General features: G+C 35.8%; 1 protein-coding gene across 5 annotated transcripts in view; it reads left to right on the top strand.

Moving 5' to 3' along the window:
- Positions 1–16,952, top strand: part of PTBP3 (polypyrimidine tract binding protein 3) — a 140,428-nt gene that overhangs the window by 30,113 nt on the left and 93,363 nt on the right. For 3 of the 5 annotated variants that reach the window (XM_077142057.1, XM_077142039.1, XM_077142067.1), the window contains one exon: positions 6,698–6,782. In XM_077142057.1, the coding sequence (XP_076998172.1) occupies positions 6,749–6,782 (34 nt within the window). In that variant the 5' untranslated portion in view covers positions 6,698–6,748. The remainder of the gene's footprint in view (positions 1–6,697; positions 6,783–16,952) is intronic. The other 2 variants (XM_077142077.1, XM_077142048.1) reach the window with 1 other exon arrangement.

The raw sequence follows: 16,952 nt of genomic DNA, 5'->3' as shown, positions 1-16,952 counted from the left end.
TAATTGGCTGCACATTACAGTTAGCTGTTTAGCAATTGAAATGTACAGGTGGCTAGGCCCCTCCTAGAGTTACTGATAAACAGTCTCTGGAGTGGAACCTGGCATATAATTTTTTTTTTTTTTTTTTTTACATGGTCAGGCACCGGGAATCGAACCCGGGTCCTCTGGCATGGCAGGCAAGCATCCTTGCCTGCTGAGCCACCATGGCCTGCCCTTTATTTTTTGAACTACATGTGTAATTATGTTAGATAGCCAGGGCACAGAGCTATTGTGTTGTACCTGACACTATGTTAAAGAACATGGGAGGTCATATTCAGGTGTAAGGCGCAATAATAGGTCTCAAAGTAGCTTTCATTTAACAAAATAATTTCTGGTTATATTTGACAAAGTATGTGATATTGACACTTAGACATATAGGAAGAATGTATGAACTGTACTATATTCCTAGAACTGTAGACATTTTAATGTTGTAATACAGTCATGTTTAGCCTCTTCACTTTTTTTTTATTTTTTTATTTTTTTTATTTTTTTATTAACGGAAAGAAAAAAAAAAGAAATTAACACAACATTTAGAAATCATACCATTCTACATATGCACTCAGTAATTCTTAACATCATCACATAGATGCATGATCATTGTTTCTTAGTACATTTGCATCGGTTTAGAGGAACAAGCAACACAACAGAAAAAGATATAAAATGTTAATATAAAGAAAAGAAATAAAAGTAGTAATAATAGTAAAAAACAACAACAAACAAACCAACAAGCAAACAAAAACAAAAAAAACCCTATAGCTCAGATGCAGCTTCATTCAGTATTTTAACATGATTACTTTACAATTAGGTATTATTGTGCTGTCCATTTTTGAGTTTTTGTATCTAGTCCTGTTGCATAGTCTGTATCCCTTCAGCTTCAATTACCCATTGTCTTACCCTGTTTCTAACTCCTGCTGAACTCTGTTACCAGTGACATATTTCAAGTTTATTCTCGAATGTCCGTTCACATCAGTGGGACCATACAGTATTTGTCCTTTAGTTTTTGGCTAGACTCACTCAGCATAATGTTCTCTAGGTCCATCCATGTTATTACATGTTTCATAAGTTTATCTTGTCTTAAAGCTGCATAATATTCCATCGTATGTATATACCACAGCTTGTTTAGCCACTCTTCTGTTGATGGAGATTTTGGCTGTTTCCATCTCTTTGCAATTGTAAATAACGCTGCTATAAACATTGGTGTGCAAATGTCCGTTTGTGTCTTTGCCCTTAAGTCCTTTGAGTAGATACCTAGCAATGGTATTGCTGGGTCGTATGGCAATTCTATATTCAGCTTTTTGAGGAACCGCCAAACTGCCTTCCACAGTGGTTGCACGATTTGACATTCCCACCAACAGTGGATAAGTGTGCCTCTTTCTCCGCATCCTCTCCAGCACTTGTCATTTTCTGTTTTGTTGATAATGGCCATTCTGGTGGGTGTGAGATGATATCTCATTGTGGTTTTGATTTGCATTTCTCTAATGGCCAGGGACATTGAGCATCTCTTCATGTGCCTCTTGGCCATCCGTATTTCTTCTTCTGGTAGGTGTCTGTTTAAGTCTTTTTCCCATTTTGTAATTGGGTTGGCTGTCTTTTTGTTGTTGAGTTGAACAATCTCTTTATAAATTCTGGATACTAGACCTTTATCTGATATGTCGTTTCCAAATATTGTCTCCCATTGTGTAGGCTGTCTTTCTACTTTCTTGATGAAGTTCTTTGATGCACAAAAGTGTTTAATTTTGAGGAGCTCCCATTTATTTATTTCCTTCTTCAGTGTTCTTGCTTTAGGTTTAAGGTCCATAAAACCACCTCCAGTTGTAAGATCCATAAGATATCTCCCAACATTTTCCTCTAACTGTTTTATGGTCTTAGACCTAATGTTTAGATCTTTGATCCATTTTGAGTTAACTTTTGTATAGGGTGTGAGAGATGGGTCTTCTTTCATTCTTTTGCATATGGATATCCAGTTCTCTAGGCACCATTTATTGAAGAGACTGTTCTGTCCCAGGTGAGTTGGCTTGACTGCCTTATCAAAGATCAAATGTCCATAGATGAGAGGGTCTATATCTGAGCACTCTATTCGATTCCATTGGTCGATATATCTATCTTTATGCCAATACCTAGCCTCTTCACTTTTGAAATAGGAAAGATCTTCAGGGATTCTGTGCTATATAATTGTGACCAATAGATAAGACTGGATGTGTAGCAAAAGGGTAATGTTCGAGGCCGGAGAATAGCGTAATAAGAGGCAGGAATGGCTGTGACTTGTTTGGGGAAATTACCTGACAGAGAAGTGTTATTGTGGAGTAGGATATCCAGATTAGAGAAGACAGCCTTTCAGTGCCATCACAATTCATTTAGACTTGATTTCGTAAACTCCAAGGAATAATTTCATGTTGATGGTTGATTGGAAATTTATTTGGTAAGAATCTAGGTAACAGAGCTTATTGAATGAGATAGAAAAAAGAAAGAACCACTAGTAACTCAGTTAAATCCAAAATTGACACTGAAACAGCATTGTTTGTATTAAGAAGACTACAATCAACTCTTTTTATCCTTAGCTGGCAAGTCTGCCTTTTTTTTTTTTTTTCCTAAGCATACTTTAATTCCTTTGGTAGAATTCATTTGTCTCTTCCTTGAGCTGTTGTGTCCTTTGAAATTTTATTTAGGAGATGCCATTATATTGTCTGAAATTTCTTTTTTTCATTTTACAAAGAGCAGTTTGTTCAAATTTTCAGTTGCATAATTTTTCTGTATGTTATCTGTCTTTTGTAATATTTCTTTCCTTTCTTTTTTACTGTGGTGTCATATATATGTTATATGTAACATTACACATTATATACATATTATATAATTATATACATATTATATAATATAACATTTACCGTTTTGAACATTAACTGTACACTAACATGGCATTAATTACAGTTACAATGTTGTGCTACCATCAATACCATCTCTAACCAAGGCTTTTTCATCACCAAAACAGAGAGTCTGTATCCATTAAACAATAACTATCCTCCTCCCGGACCCTAGTAAATTCTAATCTGCTTCCTGTCTCTATGAATTTGCTTCTTCTGGATATTTCATGTAAGTGGAATTATGCAATATTTGCCCTTTGTGTCTGGTTCATTTCACTTAGCATAGTTTTCAAGGTGCATCCATATTGTAACATGTATCAGAACTTCATTCCTTTTTATGGCTGAATGATAATTCCATTGTAGGTATATGCCATATTTTGTTTATCTATATTGATGGATATTTGGGTTGCTTCTACCTTTTGGCTATGTATAATGCTGCTATAAGCATCAGTGCATAAGTATCTTTTTCTTACATCTAAGTTCCATAAGGTACCCACCTACATTTTTATTTTGCATTAAAAAAAATTTATTGTGGTAATATATATGCAACGTACAATTTCCCATTTAAACCACTTTCATGTGTACAATTCAGTGACACTAATTACATTCGCAATACTGTGCTGCCATCATTACCATCCATTACCAAAACTTTTTCATCCTGAAAAGATACTTTGTATCTGTGAAGCAATAACGACCCATAACATGTAATCTACTTTCTGTATCTTATGAATTTGCTTATTCTAGATATTTCATATAAGTGAAATCACACAATATTTGTCAGTATTATATAAATGGAATCATAGCGCATGGTACCTTTTGAAATTGCTAGTGTATGTCTAGTTTTTTTTTTTTTTTTGCATGGGCATGTACCAGGAATCGAACCCGGTTCTCTGGCTTGGCAGGCGACAGAGAACTCTACCTCTCTAACTGCTGAGCCACCATGGCCTGCCCTATCTAGTCTTTAAAGAAACTGCTAAACTGTTTTCCAGAGTGGATGTTCCACTTTACATTGCCACCTGCAGCATATGATAAATCTTTTTTTCCACAGCCTTGCCTGAATTTGATATTTTAAGTGTTGTTTTATTTCACTTTATATGTTCTGATAGGTATGGTAATTTTCTGTCATGGTTTTAAATATTCATTTGTGTATTGGCCATTTGTATATCTTCTTTGGAGAAATATCTATTCAGATCCTTTGCCAGTTTTTGAAATTGGATTATTTGTTTTTTCATGTTTAGGTGTAAGAGTTCTTGATAGATTCTGAATACCAGTCCCTTGTCAGATGAATTATTTGCAGTTATTTTTCCAGGACCATGGAGATTTACTCCTTTGTTTTCTTGTAAGGTTTTAATAATTTTACATTTAGGTCTATCATCCATTTTTGAGTTAATTTTTGCACATTGCATGAGGAAGGGGTTCAAGTTCCTTCTTTTCCATGCAGCTGTATAGTTTAGTTTTTACTATTTTTCTGAACCCTGTATAAACGGAATACTATATTATGTATTCTTCTGTCATTGACTTCCTTTGTGAGATTCATCTATATTATTGCATAAAGCAATAGTCCATTTTCATTACTGTATCAATTTTAAATGCACCCACAAAAATTTATTCCTCCATTCTGTAGTTGATGATATTTGTTATTGTTGCTGAGGACATTCTCATAGGCTTAAGTGTGCATGGGCAGGAATTCTCTTGTACATACACATAGAAATAGAATACACAGGGATCTTAGGATGTTCATACCTTAGTTGATTGTCAGTTTTCTGAAGTTGTACTAAATTATACTCCCACAAGCAGCATATTGTTGTCAACACTTCCTATTTTGAAAGGCCTTATTGTTTAAGTAAAGAATATGTGTGTGTGTGTGTGTATACATATATATACATATATATTGTCTATTTTGTTTGTTTAAGCAGTAAGACCTTTTTATTGCATACACCGAAGGATGTTCTCCAGGGAATGGGAGAGAGTGCAGGCATCTCTTTTTCCTGAGCATGTTGGGACAACTAATGTACACTGTGAGGACCTGCTAGATGGTAGAGGTGAAATAGCTTCTGCCACAGAACCTAGTGATGACAACTGTGGAAAGGACTCTGGGCAGGTTAGAATGTGCAGTGCAACCCCTCAAGAATTGTCACATATCTGGAACTTGTCACTGTGAATGTTAGGATGTATGAGGTTCAACTTCAGGCACATGGCTTATTCACAAAGGCTCTGTATTGCTGTTGAACAAATTAATAGCATATTCTCTACAAGTCTAAAGACATTTTCTTGTTTGAAATTTCTGGTTTTGAATGAGGTTAGATCATTGGCTAAAGGCTTTCCTGAGTTTGTTGTGTATTTGGGTGGTTATGTTTTTGGTGCTCAATCAGAGCAAAGTGGTAACTGAAAGCTACATTGGCTACACTCATGAAACCTTTATCTGGTGTGAAATTTTTGGTGTTCAACAAACCAATAATAGATTTCCCACATTTGACACACTCATAGGGCCTTGTTCCAGAGTGAATTCTCTTCTGCCGAACGAGTTTGGATTTGTGCCTAAAGGCTTTCCTATATTCACTGTCCTCATAAGGCCTTTTATATGGATTGTCTTAGGTTAAACAAGTGTGTATTTGTAGCTGAAGGGTTTTCCTTATTCACTGCATTCATAAAATCCTTCTCCAGTATGGACTCTGCTGTTGAGCACGTGTGCTTTTTTGGCTGGTCTTTCCTGCATTTGCCACACTTGTCCCTGTCCACTTTGAAAAGCCTCCCCATTCTGTGTATCACTGAGTGGCTTCACCCGTTTGGGAGTTGGCTTCATCTGGTACTGCAGAAGGCCCCCAATGGCTGCAATTACAACGAGAATAATTTCTAGATGTTTAATATAGGAACTGAAGAATAATTGTGTTTCTGTTACGCAAACACATTGGCGGTTTGACTTTCTTCATCAAAGGCTAAAGTTGTTTCCTACAGAAGTAGAACTTAAATATAAAAGTTAAATATCTACTGTAGCATTATTGTTATTCTAATATTTGTAGTATAGTTTGGGGATTAAGTTTTATCATCCAATGGACAAAATATTTTTTCTTAAAAATTGTCCAAACTACCTGCCCATGCCAAAAAATAATAATAATAATTGTCCAAGCTAAACAAATAGTACCATTTAAAATAGGTTTCTTGTAATTTTATACAAGTTATTTATTGTCCTTCCTAAACATAAAGTCTTCATCTCAGTAATAGATCTTATGTTTGCAATGAAAAGGCTTTTTATGCACTGGTAGTTTTGATTTGGAATTAGGTTAAAACTCTTAACTTGGGAAAAAAACATTACTTAAATAATATACATTAAAGATCATTTTGAGAAATGATAGATAAAATCACTGATTATAAAGGATTCAGTGAATATAGAAATCAATTATATCTTTATGTTCTACTTAAAAAAAAGATTTAGGTATTGAAAAGTCAGGATTTTTAGGGTGTGCTCCACACATTATTTGCATGTAAATATATATTACAAAAACAATGTCAGGATACAGTCCTCCAAAATGGGGATTTTGATATTTCAAACAAAATCTTGGAGGACTGGGTTCGATAAAAAAGGGTTTTGAAACTATATCACCATTTCTTTTTGATAACCAACAATCATGTGAATGAACTTAATTTTTTGGTACTATGAAGTTCACTTCTAGTCTAGGTTTTGTGATGCTTGAGAATAGGACTTATTAGATATCTTAATACTAAAATGAAATTTTTTATAGTAAGTGTGGGCCATTATCCAAAACTTCTTTTATTAACTGAACATTGTTTTTGCTTTTCAGCGGGGATCTGATGAGCTCCTTTCTTCTGGCATCATTAACGGACCTTTTACCATGAACAATTCTACTCCTACTACAGGTGTGTATGGTGAGTTTTAATTTTTTCAATATTTGGAATGTTTTCCTTCCATGGAAGAGTTCCTTTTTTGTTTAAGTTTTCTTATTTTGTTCATCTTACAAATCTGTAAGTATCACTAACGAAAATTAAAATTTTTCATTGTATAGTAAGTAGTATGATGTTCGCATAGGTGAAGTCACTTATTAAGCTGAGTTTGTTTCATTTTGTTTTGTTTTTTGTGTGGGCAGGCACCAGAAATCGAACCCAGGTCTCTAACATGGCAGGCTAGAATTCTGTCTGCTGAGCCACCCTGACCCACCCTATGCTGTCTGATTCTTAAGGATTAATTTGGATCTAATTTGAGGATTCCTTTGTTGAATTTTTGTTGTTGTTGTTAAATAGTTGTTATATAACTAATACAACAAGTTGGCAACCCAGAAATATTCAGTAAAAGGGTTAGAGTTAAAACTTCTGTTAAATGATGATAGATATAGAAATATTAGAACTTTGAAATCAAGTGATTTAAAAAAAAATTGTGATACAATTCGTATACCATAAGGGACCACATGATTTTAAAATAAACGTTCTTGAAATTTGGGGGCTACGAGAAATCCTAGAAACCATCTAGTCTTCCAAATACTCACATTTTAGTGAGTGAGAGAGTGTAAGGAGCCCTAAGAATTGGGAACATTGAGTCATTTGAATTCTTTGTGTACCACTTCTCATGTCTTTTCTGCTTATATCATGAGATTACTGCAAAAAGCAGGGTTAAGTTTTTTTTTTTTTTTTCAGGACTCATATTTTTTTTTTAATTTTTTTTTATTAATCAAAAAAAACAAAGAAATTAACACAACATTTAGAAATCATTCCATTCTACACATGCACTCAATAATTCTTAGTATCATCACATAGATGTATGATCATCATTTCCTAGTACATTTGCATCGATTTAGGAAAAGAACTAGCAAAACAGCAGAAAAAGATATAGAATGTTAATATAGAGAAGAGAATTAAAATAATACTAATAAAAATATATATATATATATATAAACGAAAAAGAAAAAAACAAAAACAAAAGATACAAACAAACAAACAATAAACTATATTTCAGGTGCAGCTTCATTCAGTGTTCCAACATAGTTACATTACACTTAGGTATTATTGTGCTGTCCATTTTTAAGTTTTTGTATCTAGTCCTGTTGCACAGTCTAGGGTTAAGTTTTAAATGCTAAAACAAATACAAGGTATAGCTATTACTGTTATAGGTAATATGGCAACTATGAAAACATGCTAGCAGATCTGCTGCAGAATATTTTTTACTTGTAAGCTGCTATCCCTGATCCATACAGTATTTGCACTGAGGTCATGCTTTCCCCAGGGTGCTCCTAGTCAGTGATTGAGCATGGCAGGGTTCCTAGTATAGACCCATTCCTGTAAGGCAAGGTACTCTTCTTATGGGTGACACTGACTTGAGGATTCCCTGTTGGCCTTACTGAAACTTCTTAGAACTGTGTAGTAGTCTGAAATTCTTCTTCCCTTATTCCTCGCCTTTCACAGTGTTAGATCTGTATTGCAGTTTGAAGGTTTTCCCTGCCATTCTCCCTGCCTATACCTCCTCTACCTTATCCTTTATAGGGATTTCCCTTAATAAATCCCATCTTGTCTGATTTTGGGGGATTTGAACTTTCACAGTGATACAGAGTAGCGAACAGGCGGTTAACCATATAGAGTGATAAGTGCTATAAGAAGTGAAGTACAGGATTGTGTGATCATCTGGGTCAGTAAAGGCTCTTCAGAGAAAATGACATCTTAGTTGAAATCTGAAAGTAAGTAGGATTAGCCAGTTAGGGCACAGGAAGAGAAAAAGAAAGGCTGGAAGGTGAAAGAGAGCAACATATACATGGAATAAGATTAAAATAACTCAACTGTGGCTGGAACTTATAATGTGAAGATGGAATGATACTGGTAAAGCACTCAAGTGAAGTGTTTTATGACCTGGTTGTTAAGGAATTGGAGCCAAATCTTTGTATTTCACTAATACCCTCACTTCTAGATCCTGTGGGTATCCAGAAACATAGCTACCCTGACCAGCTGTCACTGAAATAGGAGTAGATTTGCCATTAATCAGTAGACATTATTTTGTTGGAAATATTATAGTGTCTGTTGAGAAGACTCCAACTTGAGGTTATTCCAGCAGATGGTGAGGGTTCTACTTTATGGCTTTTTTCCTCTTACCCCTTGCCCTTGGGGAGCAGCCTAGAAAGAGCACTTAGAAAACTGGCTCGCTAAGTGGGGTTGATACACTTCATCTCTAATCCAGTTCAGCTGAACAGTTTCCTTAAAGCAGATTTATACTTTGTGCAGTGCATCTTATTTAAAATGTCCCCTAGGTTACTAACCTCGTGGTAGGTTGAAGTAGTTGATCCTCTAGTCTCTATAGAGAAGTAAGAAGGGTCTGGTTAAGTCCCTACTGGCTGAATTTAAGATGGCGGATCTAGACCGGCATGGGCTGCTGCTATTTGCATTGTGGGTTGCTGTTATGAGTAGACTCTAGGGTAAACAGAGAGTTTAGATATTATTTCTGTTTTCATCAAAATATCACCCCAAGTGCTCTTTGAACTGGGAACCAGGATGATATTAATGGGTAAAAAGGGTTGGCTAGTCTACCATGTGCATTTAAAATGGTAAATTTTAAAGAAATATGCCTCTCCTGTGCATTGGAAACAAGCTATATGGAGTACTGTCCCTGTAAGCGGAATCAGATGATCAACAACTTTATGGCAGTGGGAAGCCATTGAAGCATATTTTATGAGGTTATGAACCACATGGAATTTTTAAAGGAAAAAATGGTTGGATATCAGCAATTGTCTTCTTGATCTGATGGGCTTTAAAAATATTTCTACCCTTACTCCCCAGAATTACATTACATCTAGGGTGGGGCCCATGTTTGTTTTGTTTTAAAACCTCCTTGGTTTGTTTTGTTTGTTCCGTTATATTTCATATTTACCATCCACTGGGATAAGTGTCCAGAAAGACTTATATTTTGGGTGATCCCTTAGGAAAAGAAAGAATTGTGAGCTGTAAGTTTAGTTGGCAGCACCGGTCTTGTTTTTAGTTTTGAATTCCTTTAATTCCACTCTATTATAGGTTCAGTGTTTCTCTTCCTGAAGCATTTCATCTTTAGTAACTCTTTCAGCAAGGTTCTGTAAATGGTGACTTCTCAGTCTGTTTTTCATTTTTTATTTAGAATTCTAGGTTGACAGTTATTTTCCTTCAATACTTTTAAAGTACTGCCTCATTTTGCTTTTGGCTTCTGTTGTTGAGAAATCTGTTATCAGTCTAGATTCTTACTTTGTACGTAGAAATACTTCTCTTGTTTTTAATTGTTTTCTCTTTATTTTTGTTCTGCGGTTTTACTAGCTATGACTAGATATGTATAACTGGTTCTGGGTGCTCATTAAAATAACTTGGAAAGCTTTGAAAGAATGCAGATACCTTGACTTACCCATACCAAGTCCTAGAATCTCTGGGGATGAGCATCTGGGCACTGTTTTTTGTTTTTGTTTTTTAAGCTTCTTGGGTTATAGATCTAGATGCAGCCAGGATTGAGGACCCTTGTTAGAGGCTTATTTCATTTATCATGCTCGGAAGTGAACTGGCTGTCCATAGAATTAGTTGCTTTTTTCTGGAACTCCAATTAGATGTGTATAGGGGAAACTCATTCTCTCCTGCATTTCTTTGAACCTCTGTTATGTATTTTGTCATCTCATTCTTCTAAATGTGTTGCATTTTAGATAATTTCCTTAAAAGTATTTTCTTATTTACTCTTTATCTGTTCAGATTTGTCTAAGTTGCTGTTTAATCCTTCCATTGGGTATCTGACTAGAGTGTTGATTTTCACTTCTCCTTGTTTCATATGATTCTTTTTTCACAAAACTTTTATTGTAGTAATATATATTCAATACCAAATTTTCCGTTTTAGCCACTTTCATATACAATTCAGCGACATTAATTACATTCACAATATTCTGCTGTCAACACCCCAAATAGGAAGTTTGTACCCACTAACCAATAACTCCCCATCCTCACCCTGGTCCCCATTTGTTGGTAACCTACACTCTGCTTTCTTTCTCTATGAATTTGCTTATTCTAGATATTTCATAGAAGTGAAATCATACAATATTTGTCATTTTGTGCCTGGCTTATTTCACTTAATGTGATGTCTTCAGGGTTTATCCATGGTATCGTATGTGTCAATACTTCAATCTTTTTTTATGGATGAGTATTCCATTCTATGAATATACCATGCTATTTAATTATTTTTTCCACTTTTTTTTCAACTTTTAATTTTGAAATATTTTTAAACTTACCAGATGGTTGCAAAATTGATGCAAAACATGTACAGAGAACTCCACCATATCCCTCCCCTCAAAATATCCAGATCCATACATTTTAACATTTTGCCACATTTGCCATATCATTGCTATATCCGTTTTCTGAACATTTGAGAGTAGGTTGCTTCCTGAATGCATAATTGTTCCATGTACACTTCTTATGGATAAGGATATTTACTCAGTTATATAACCATCTTAAGTGTAGTTATCAAGTTCAAGAAATTTCTATTAATGTCCTTTTGAACCTTTCCTCCTGCATTAGATTCTGCCTAGGATAATGTTTTCCATTTAATAATTATCTCTTTAGGTTGTTCTTCTTATTGTTGCTAAATTGTGGTAACGAATATACAACATGCGTTTTCCCATCTCAGTCACTCTCAGGTATACCATTCATTCAGTGGGGATTACATACATTCACAGTATTGCAGTATCCTTACCATCATCCATTTACCAGAACTTTCCCATTGCCCCAGAAAGAAACCCTGCATCCATTAGGCATACTCCATACTCCCTCACCTCCCACCCCTGGTAAGCTGTACTCCATTTTCTCTCTGTGAATTTGCATATTCTAGCTATTTCATGCAAGCGGAATACACTATCTTTCTCTTTGTGTCTGACTTTTTTCATTCACCATTGTCTTTGAAGTGCGTCCATGTGGTTTCATGTACCAGAACTTCATTCCTTTTCAATGCTGGGTAATAGTTTATTGTATGTATATACCATGTTTTGTTTATTTATTCATATGCTTATGGATATTTGGGTTGTTTCTACTTTTTGGCTATTGTGAATAATGCTGCTATGAACATTAGTGTACAAATATCTATTAGAGTCTCTGCTTTCAGTTCTTTTGGGTTTATACCTAAAAGTGGAACTGCTGAGTCACATGGTGGTTCTGTTTAACTTTTTGAGGAACTGCCAAACTGTTTTCTACAGATGCCACACCATTTTACTTTTGCTACCAACAATTCAGATGGTTCCTATTTGTCTACACTCTTCTTGGCAGTTGTTATTTTTCATTTAAAAATAGACTTTCTTGTGTGAATAATAATAATACACTGATAATAATGTGAGCTGGCGTCTCAAAATTTTGATTTGCTTTTCCCTAATGGCTAATGATGTTGAGAGTCTTTTCCATTTGCTTATTGGCCATTTGTATACCTTCTTTGGAGGAATGTTTGTCATTTCATTTTTGAGTCGTAGGAATTCTTTATATATCTGGATATTAAAGCTAATATCTGGATATTAAACCTTAATAGACAATTTGTCTATTTTTTCTTTTCTTGCTTGTGCTTTTTGTCTAATTTTGCGTGTGTGGTAAGATAATTTTTTATTAGAGAAGTTATGAGTCTCCCTGTTGTTTTTTTGGAAAATGGATTTTATTTTATTTTTTTCATTGCTTTTTTAACTTTTTTTTATTGTGAAATAAAACATATATACAAAAAAAGCAATAAATTTCCAAATACATTTTAACAAGTAGTTATAGAACAATTTTAAAGTTTGGTATGGGTTACAGTTCAGTGATTTTTCAGTTTTTCTTCTAGGTGTTCCAAGACACTGTAGACTAACAATAATATCAATATAATGATTCAGCAGTCATACTCTTGTTAAATCCTATCTTCGCTGTTATACTCCTCCTTTTCTTTAAATAACATATATACATAAAAGCAATACAGTTCAAAGTTCATCGCAACAATTAGTTCTAAAACAGATTTCACAGTTTGGTGTGGGTTACAATTCTACAATTTTGGGTTTTTATTTCTAGCTACTCTAAGGTACTGGAGGCTAAAAGAAATAACAGTATAATGATTCAGCACTCATACTCATTTGTTAAACCCTACATTCTCTGTGTAACTCCAGCATCATCTATGATCTTTCTCCCACTCTTTAGGGATATTTGGGCTATACCCTTTCTAACTTTTTATGTTGGAAGGAGCTGACAATAGATAATATGGGATAGGGGGATGAAACTGGTTGATGTTCTGGAAGGGTTGGCCTCTCTTCATTTCTGGTCCAGGGACCCATCTGGAGGTTGTCGGTTTTGGAGTTACCCTAGTGCATGAACTGTTGTAGAATCTTATATAATGCCCCAGGTATTCTCTTTTTTTTTTTTGAATGCTGTATAGCGGGGGTGGGGGCCGGGGAGTAGTCACATTTCATTGTTTTTTCATGTTAATATCCTGTTATTGCAGCACCATTTGTTGAATTTGTTTGTTTGTTTGTTTTTTCTTTCTTCGTTTTACTAGTTTGTTTTGGGAAGTGCATGGCCTGGGAATCAAACCCAGGTCTCCTGCATGGCAGGCGAAAATTCCACCACTGAACTGCCCTTGTATCCCCTGCCCTAGGTATTCTTAAGGATTGGCAGGAATGGTTTTGTTTGGTAAGTTACGATAGGTAGCAATGTCTAACAAAAGCATGCATAAGAGTGACCTCCAGTGTAGCCTCTTGACTCTATTTGAACTCTCTCAGCCACTGATACCTTATTTGTTACACTTTTCCCTCTTTTGGTCAGGATGGCATTGTTGATCCCTTGGTGCCAGGGCCATGCTCATCCCTGGGGGTCATCTCCCATGCTGCCACGTATTTCATCCCTGGATGTCATATCCCATGTAGGGCAGTGGTTTCGCTTGCAGAGTTGTGCTTAGAGAGAGAAAGGCCACATCTGAGCAGCAAAAGAGGTCCTCTGGAGGTGACTCTTAGGTGTACCTATAGGTGAACTAAGCTTTTCCACTACATACATAATTTTGACAAGAGCAAGCCTCAAGATCAAGGGCTTGCTTGGCCTGTTGATTTGGGTGTCCTTAATGTTTGGCAAAGTATCCGGGGTTTCTTGATAGGCACTTCAATTATTTCCATCTTGTGAATAGTGTTACTATGAACATCAGTGTGCAAATGTCTGTGTTACTGCTTTCAGCTCCTCTGGGTATGCCAAGTAGTGGTATTGCCGGGTCACGGGGAACCTCGATATTTAGTTTTCTGAGAAACTGCCAGATTGTCTTCTACAGCGTCTGTACCATTATACATTCCTACCAGCAGTGCATAAGTGTCCCAGTTTCTCTACATCCTCTCCAACATTTTAGTTTCCTGTTGTTTAATAGCAGCTGTTATAGGTATGAGGTGGTATCTTGTAGTTTTGATCTGCATTTCCCTTATAGGTAATGAGAATGAACATCTCTTTGTGTGCTTTTTAGCCATCTGCATTTGCTCTTCAGAAAAATGTGTATTCATATCTTTAGCACACTTTATAATTGGTTGCTTGTTCTTTTGTTGTTGAGTTGTATGATTTATTTATGTGTACAGGATATCAAACCTTTATCTGATGTATGATTTCCAAATATTTTCTCCCATTGAGTTGGCTGCCTCTCCACCTTTTTCACAAAGTCTTTTGAGGCACAAAAGCATTTGATTTTGAGGAGTTCTCATTTTTTTCTTTTGTTGCTTTTGCTTTGGGTGTAAAGTTTGGGAAGCTATCTCCTATTTCTAGGTCTTGAAGATGTTTCCCTACATTTTCTTCTCAGAGCTTTATGGTATTATTTCTTTTTTTATTTGTATATTGTGTAGTGGGGGCAACATTTCATTCTTTTCCCATGTGACTATCCCATTACTGCCAACAACAAATTCACCATTTGTTGAGTTTTTGGGTGAGTGGGTGGGGAGGGAGTGCATGGTCCAGGACTCGAACCCAGGTCTCCTGCATGGCAGGTGAGAATTCTACCACTGAACTAACCTTGCACCCCCCCATTGTTGTTGTTGTTGTTGTTTTTTAATTGTTTTATTATATAGTATAACGTATACAAAGCAAAGAAATGAAAAAGCAATAGTTTTCAAAGCACTCTTCTACAAGTAGTTACAGGACAAATCCCCGAGTTTGTCACGTGCTACCATACTGTCCTCTCAGATTTTCTTTCTTCTAGCTGCTCCAGAATATAGGAGGCTAGAAGGCCTAAATATTTTTTTATCATTACAGTTGAATTTTTCCTTCTTTTTTTTTGTGAAAAATAACATATATACAGAAAAGCAATATTTTTCAAAGCACAGCATCATTGTAAAACATATTTCAGAGTTTGACATGTGTTACAGTTCCACAACTCCAGGCCTTTACTTCCAGCTGCTCCAAGATACTGGAGACTAAAAGAGATAACAGTTTAATGATTCAGCATTCATATTCATTTGTTAAATCCCATTTTCACTGTATAATTCTACCGTCACTTTTGATCTTTCCATCTCTCTCTTTAGGGGTGTTTGGGCTATTGTCATTCTAAATTTTTCATATTGGAAGGGTGTGTCACTAATATGGGGTAGGGAGATGGAACTATCTGATGTCCTGGAGAGGCTGGGCCCTCTAGGTTTTAGGACTTATCTGGACCAGCGACCCATCTGGAGGTTGTAGGTTTCTGGAAAATTACTCTAGCACATGAAACCCTAATGGAATCTTATATTTCCCTAAGAGATCTTTAGGATTGGCTGGAATGGTTGTGGTTAGGGTTTGGCAGGTTATGGAAGGTAGCAAGGTCTAACTGAAGCTTGCGTAAGAGCCTCTTGACTGTTTGAACTCTCTCTGCCATTGATACTTTATTAGTTACACTTCTTTTTCCCTTTGGCAGTTTGGAATTGTTGATCCCATAGTGCCAGGATCAGATTATTCCCTGGGAGTCTTCTCCCACGTTACCAGGGAGGTATTGTTTCTTATGATTAGGTGCCTGATCCAGTTTGAGTTGGTTTTTGTATAGGGTATATGGTAAGAGTCCTCTTTCATTCTTCTGGCTGTTGATATCCAGTTCTCCCATGGCCATTTATTGAAAAGACTGTTTTGTCCTAGTTCAGTGGATTTGGGGCCTTGTTGAAGATCAGTTGACCATAGATTTGGTGGTCTATTTCTGCACTCTTGATTTGATTCCATTGGTCAGTACTTCTGTCTTTGTGTCAGTACCATGCTATTTTGACCACTGTAGCTTTATACTAAATTTTAAAATCAGCAAGTGTTAATCCTCCCAATTCATTCTCTTTTTAAGGATGCTTTTAGCTATTTGGGGTCTCTTTCCCTTCCAGACGAATTTGGTAACTAGCTTTATCAGGTCTTCAAAGTAGGTTGATAGAATTTCAGTTGGTACTGCAATGAATCTGTGGGTCAATTTGGGCAGAATTGACATCTTAACTATATTTAACCTTCCTATCCATGAGCATGGAATGTCTTTTCACCCATTTAGATCTTTGATTTCTCTTAACAGTGTTACATAGTTCTCTGTGTACAAGTACTTTATATCTGTAGTTAAATTCATTCCTAGTTACTTGATTTTGTTAGTTGCTATTTCAAGTGGAATTTTTTCCTTAATCAACTTCTTGACATGTTATTGCTTGTGTATAGAAACAGTACTGATTTTATTATATTTATTAATTAATTAATTTTTTTTTACATGGGCAGGCACCAGGAAGCAAGCCTGGGTCTCTGGCATGGCAGGCAAGTATTCTGCCTGCTGAGCCACTATGGCCCAACAGTATCGATTTTTGCAAATTAATTTTATGATCTATCACCTTCCTGAATTTGTTTATTTGCTCAAGTAACTTTGTTGTGAATTCTCAGGATTTTCGGAGTTTATTATCATGTCATCTGTGAATAATGAAAGTTTTTCATCATCATTTCCAATTTGGATGCCTTTTATTTCTTTTTCTGCCTGATTCCTCTTGCTAGAACTTCTAGGATATCATTGAATAATAGTGGTGACAAAGGGTACGCTTGTCTCATTCCCAGTCTTAGGGTGAAAGTGTTCAGTCTCACCATCGAGTGCGATCCTGGCTATGGGTTTTTCAT

This window comes from Tamandua tetradactyla, chromosome 2 (assembly GCF_023851605.1).
Source record: "Tamandua tetradactyla isolate mTamTet1 chromosome 2, mTamTet1.pri, whole genome shotgun sequence".
Lineage (NCBI taxonomy): Eukaryota > Metazoa > Chordata > Mammalia > Pilosa > Myrmecophagidae > Tamandua > Tamandua tetradactyla.
Note: the sequence above shows the minus strand (reverse complement) of the source record. Positions and strands in the feature narration are given on the sequence as shown.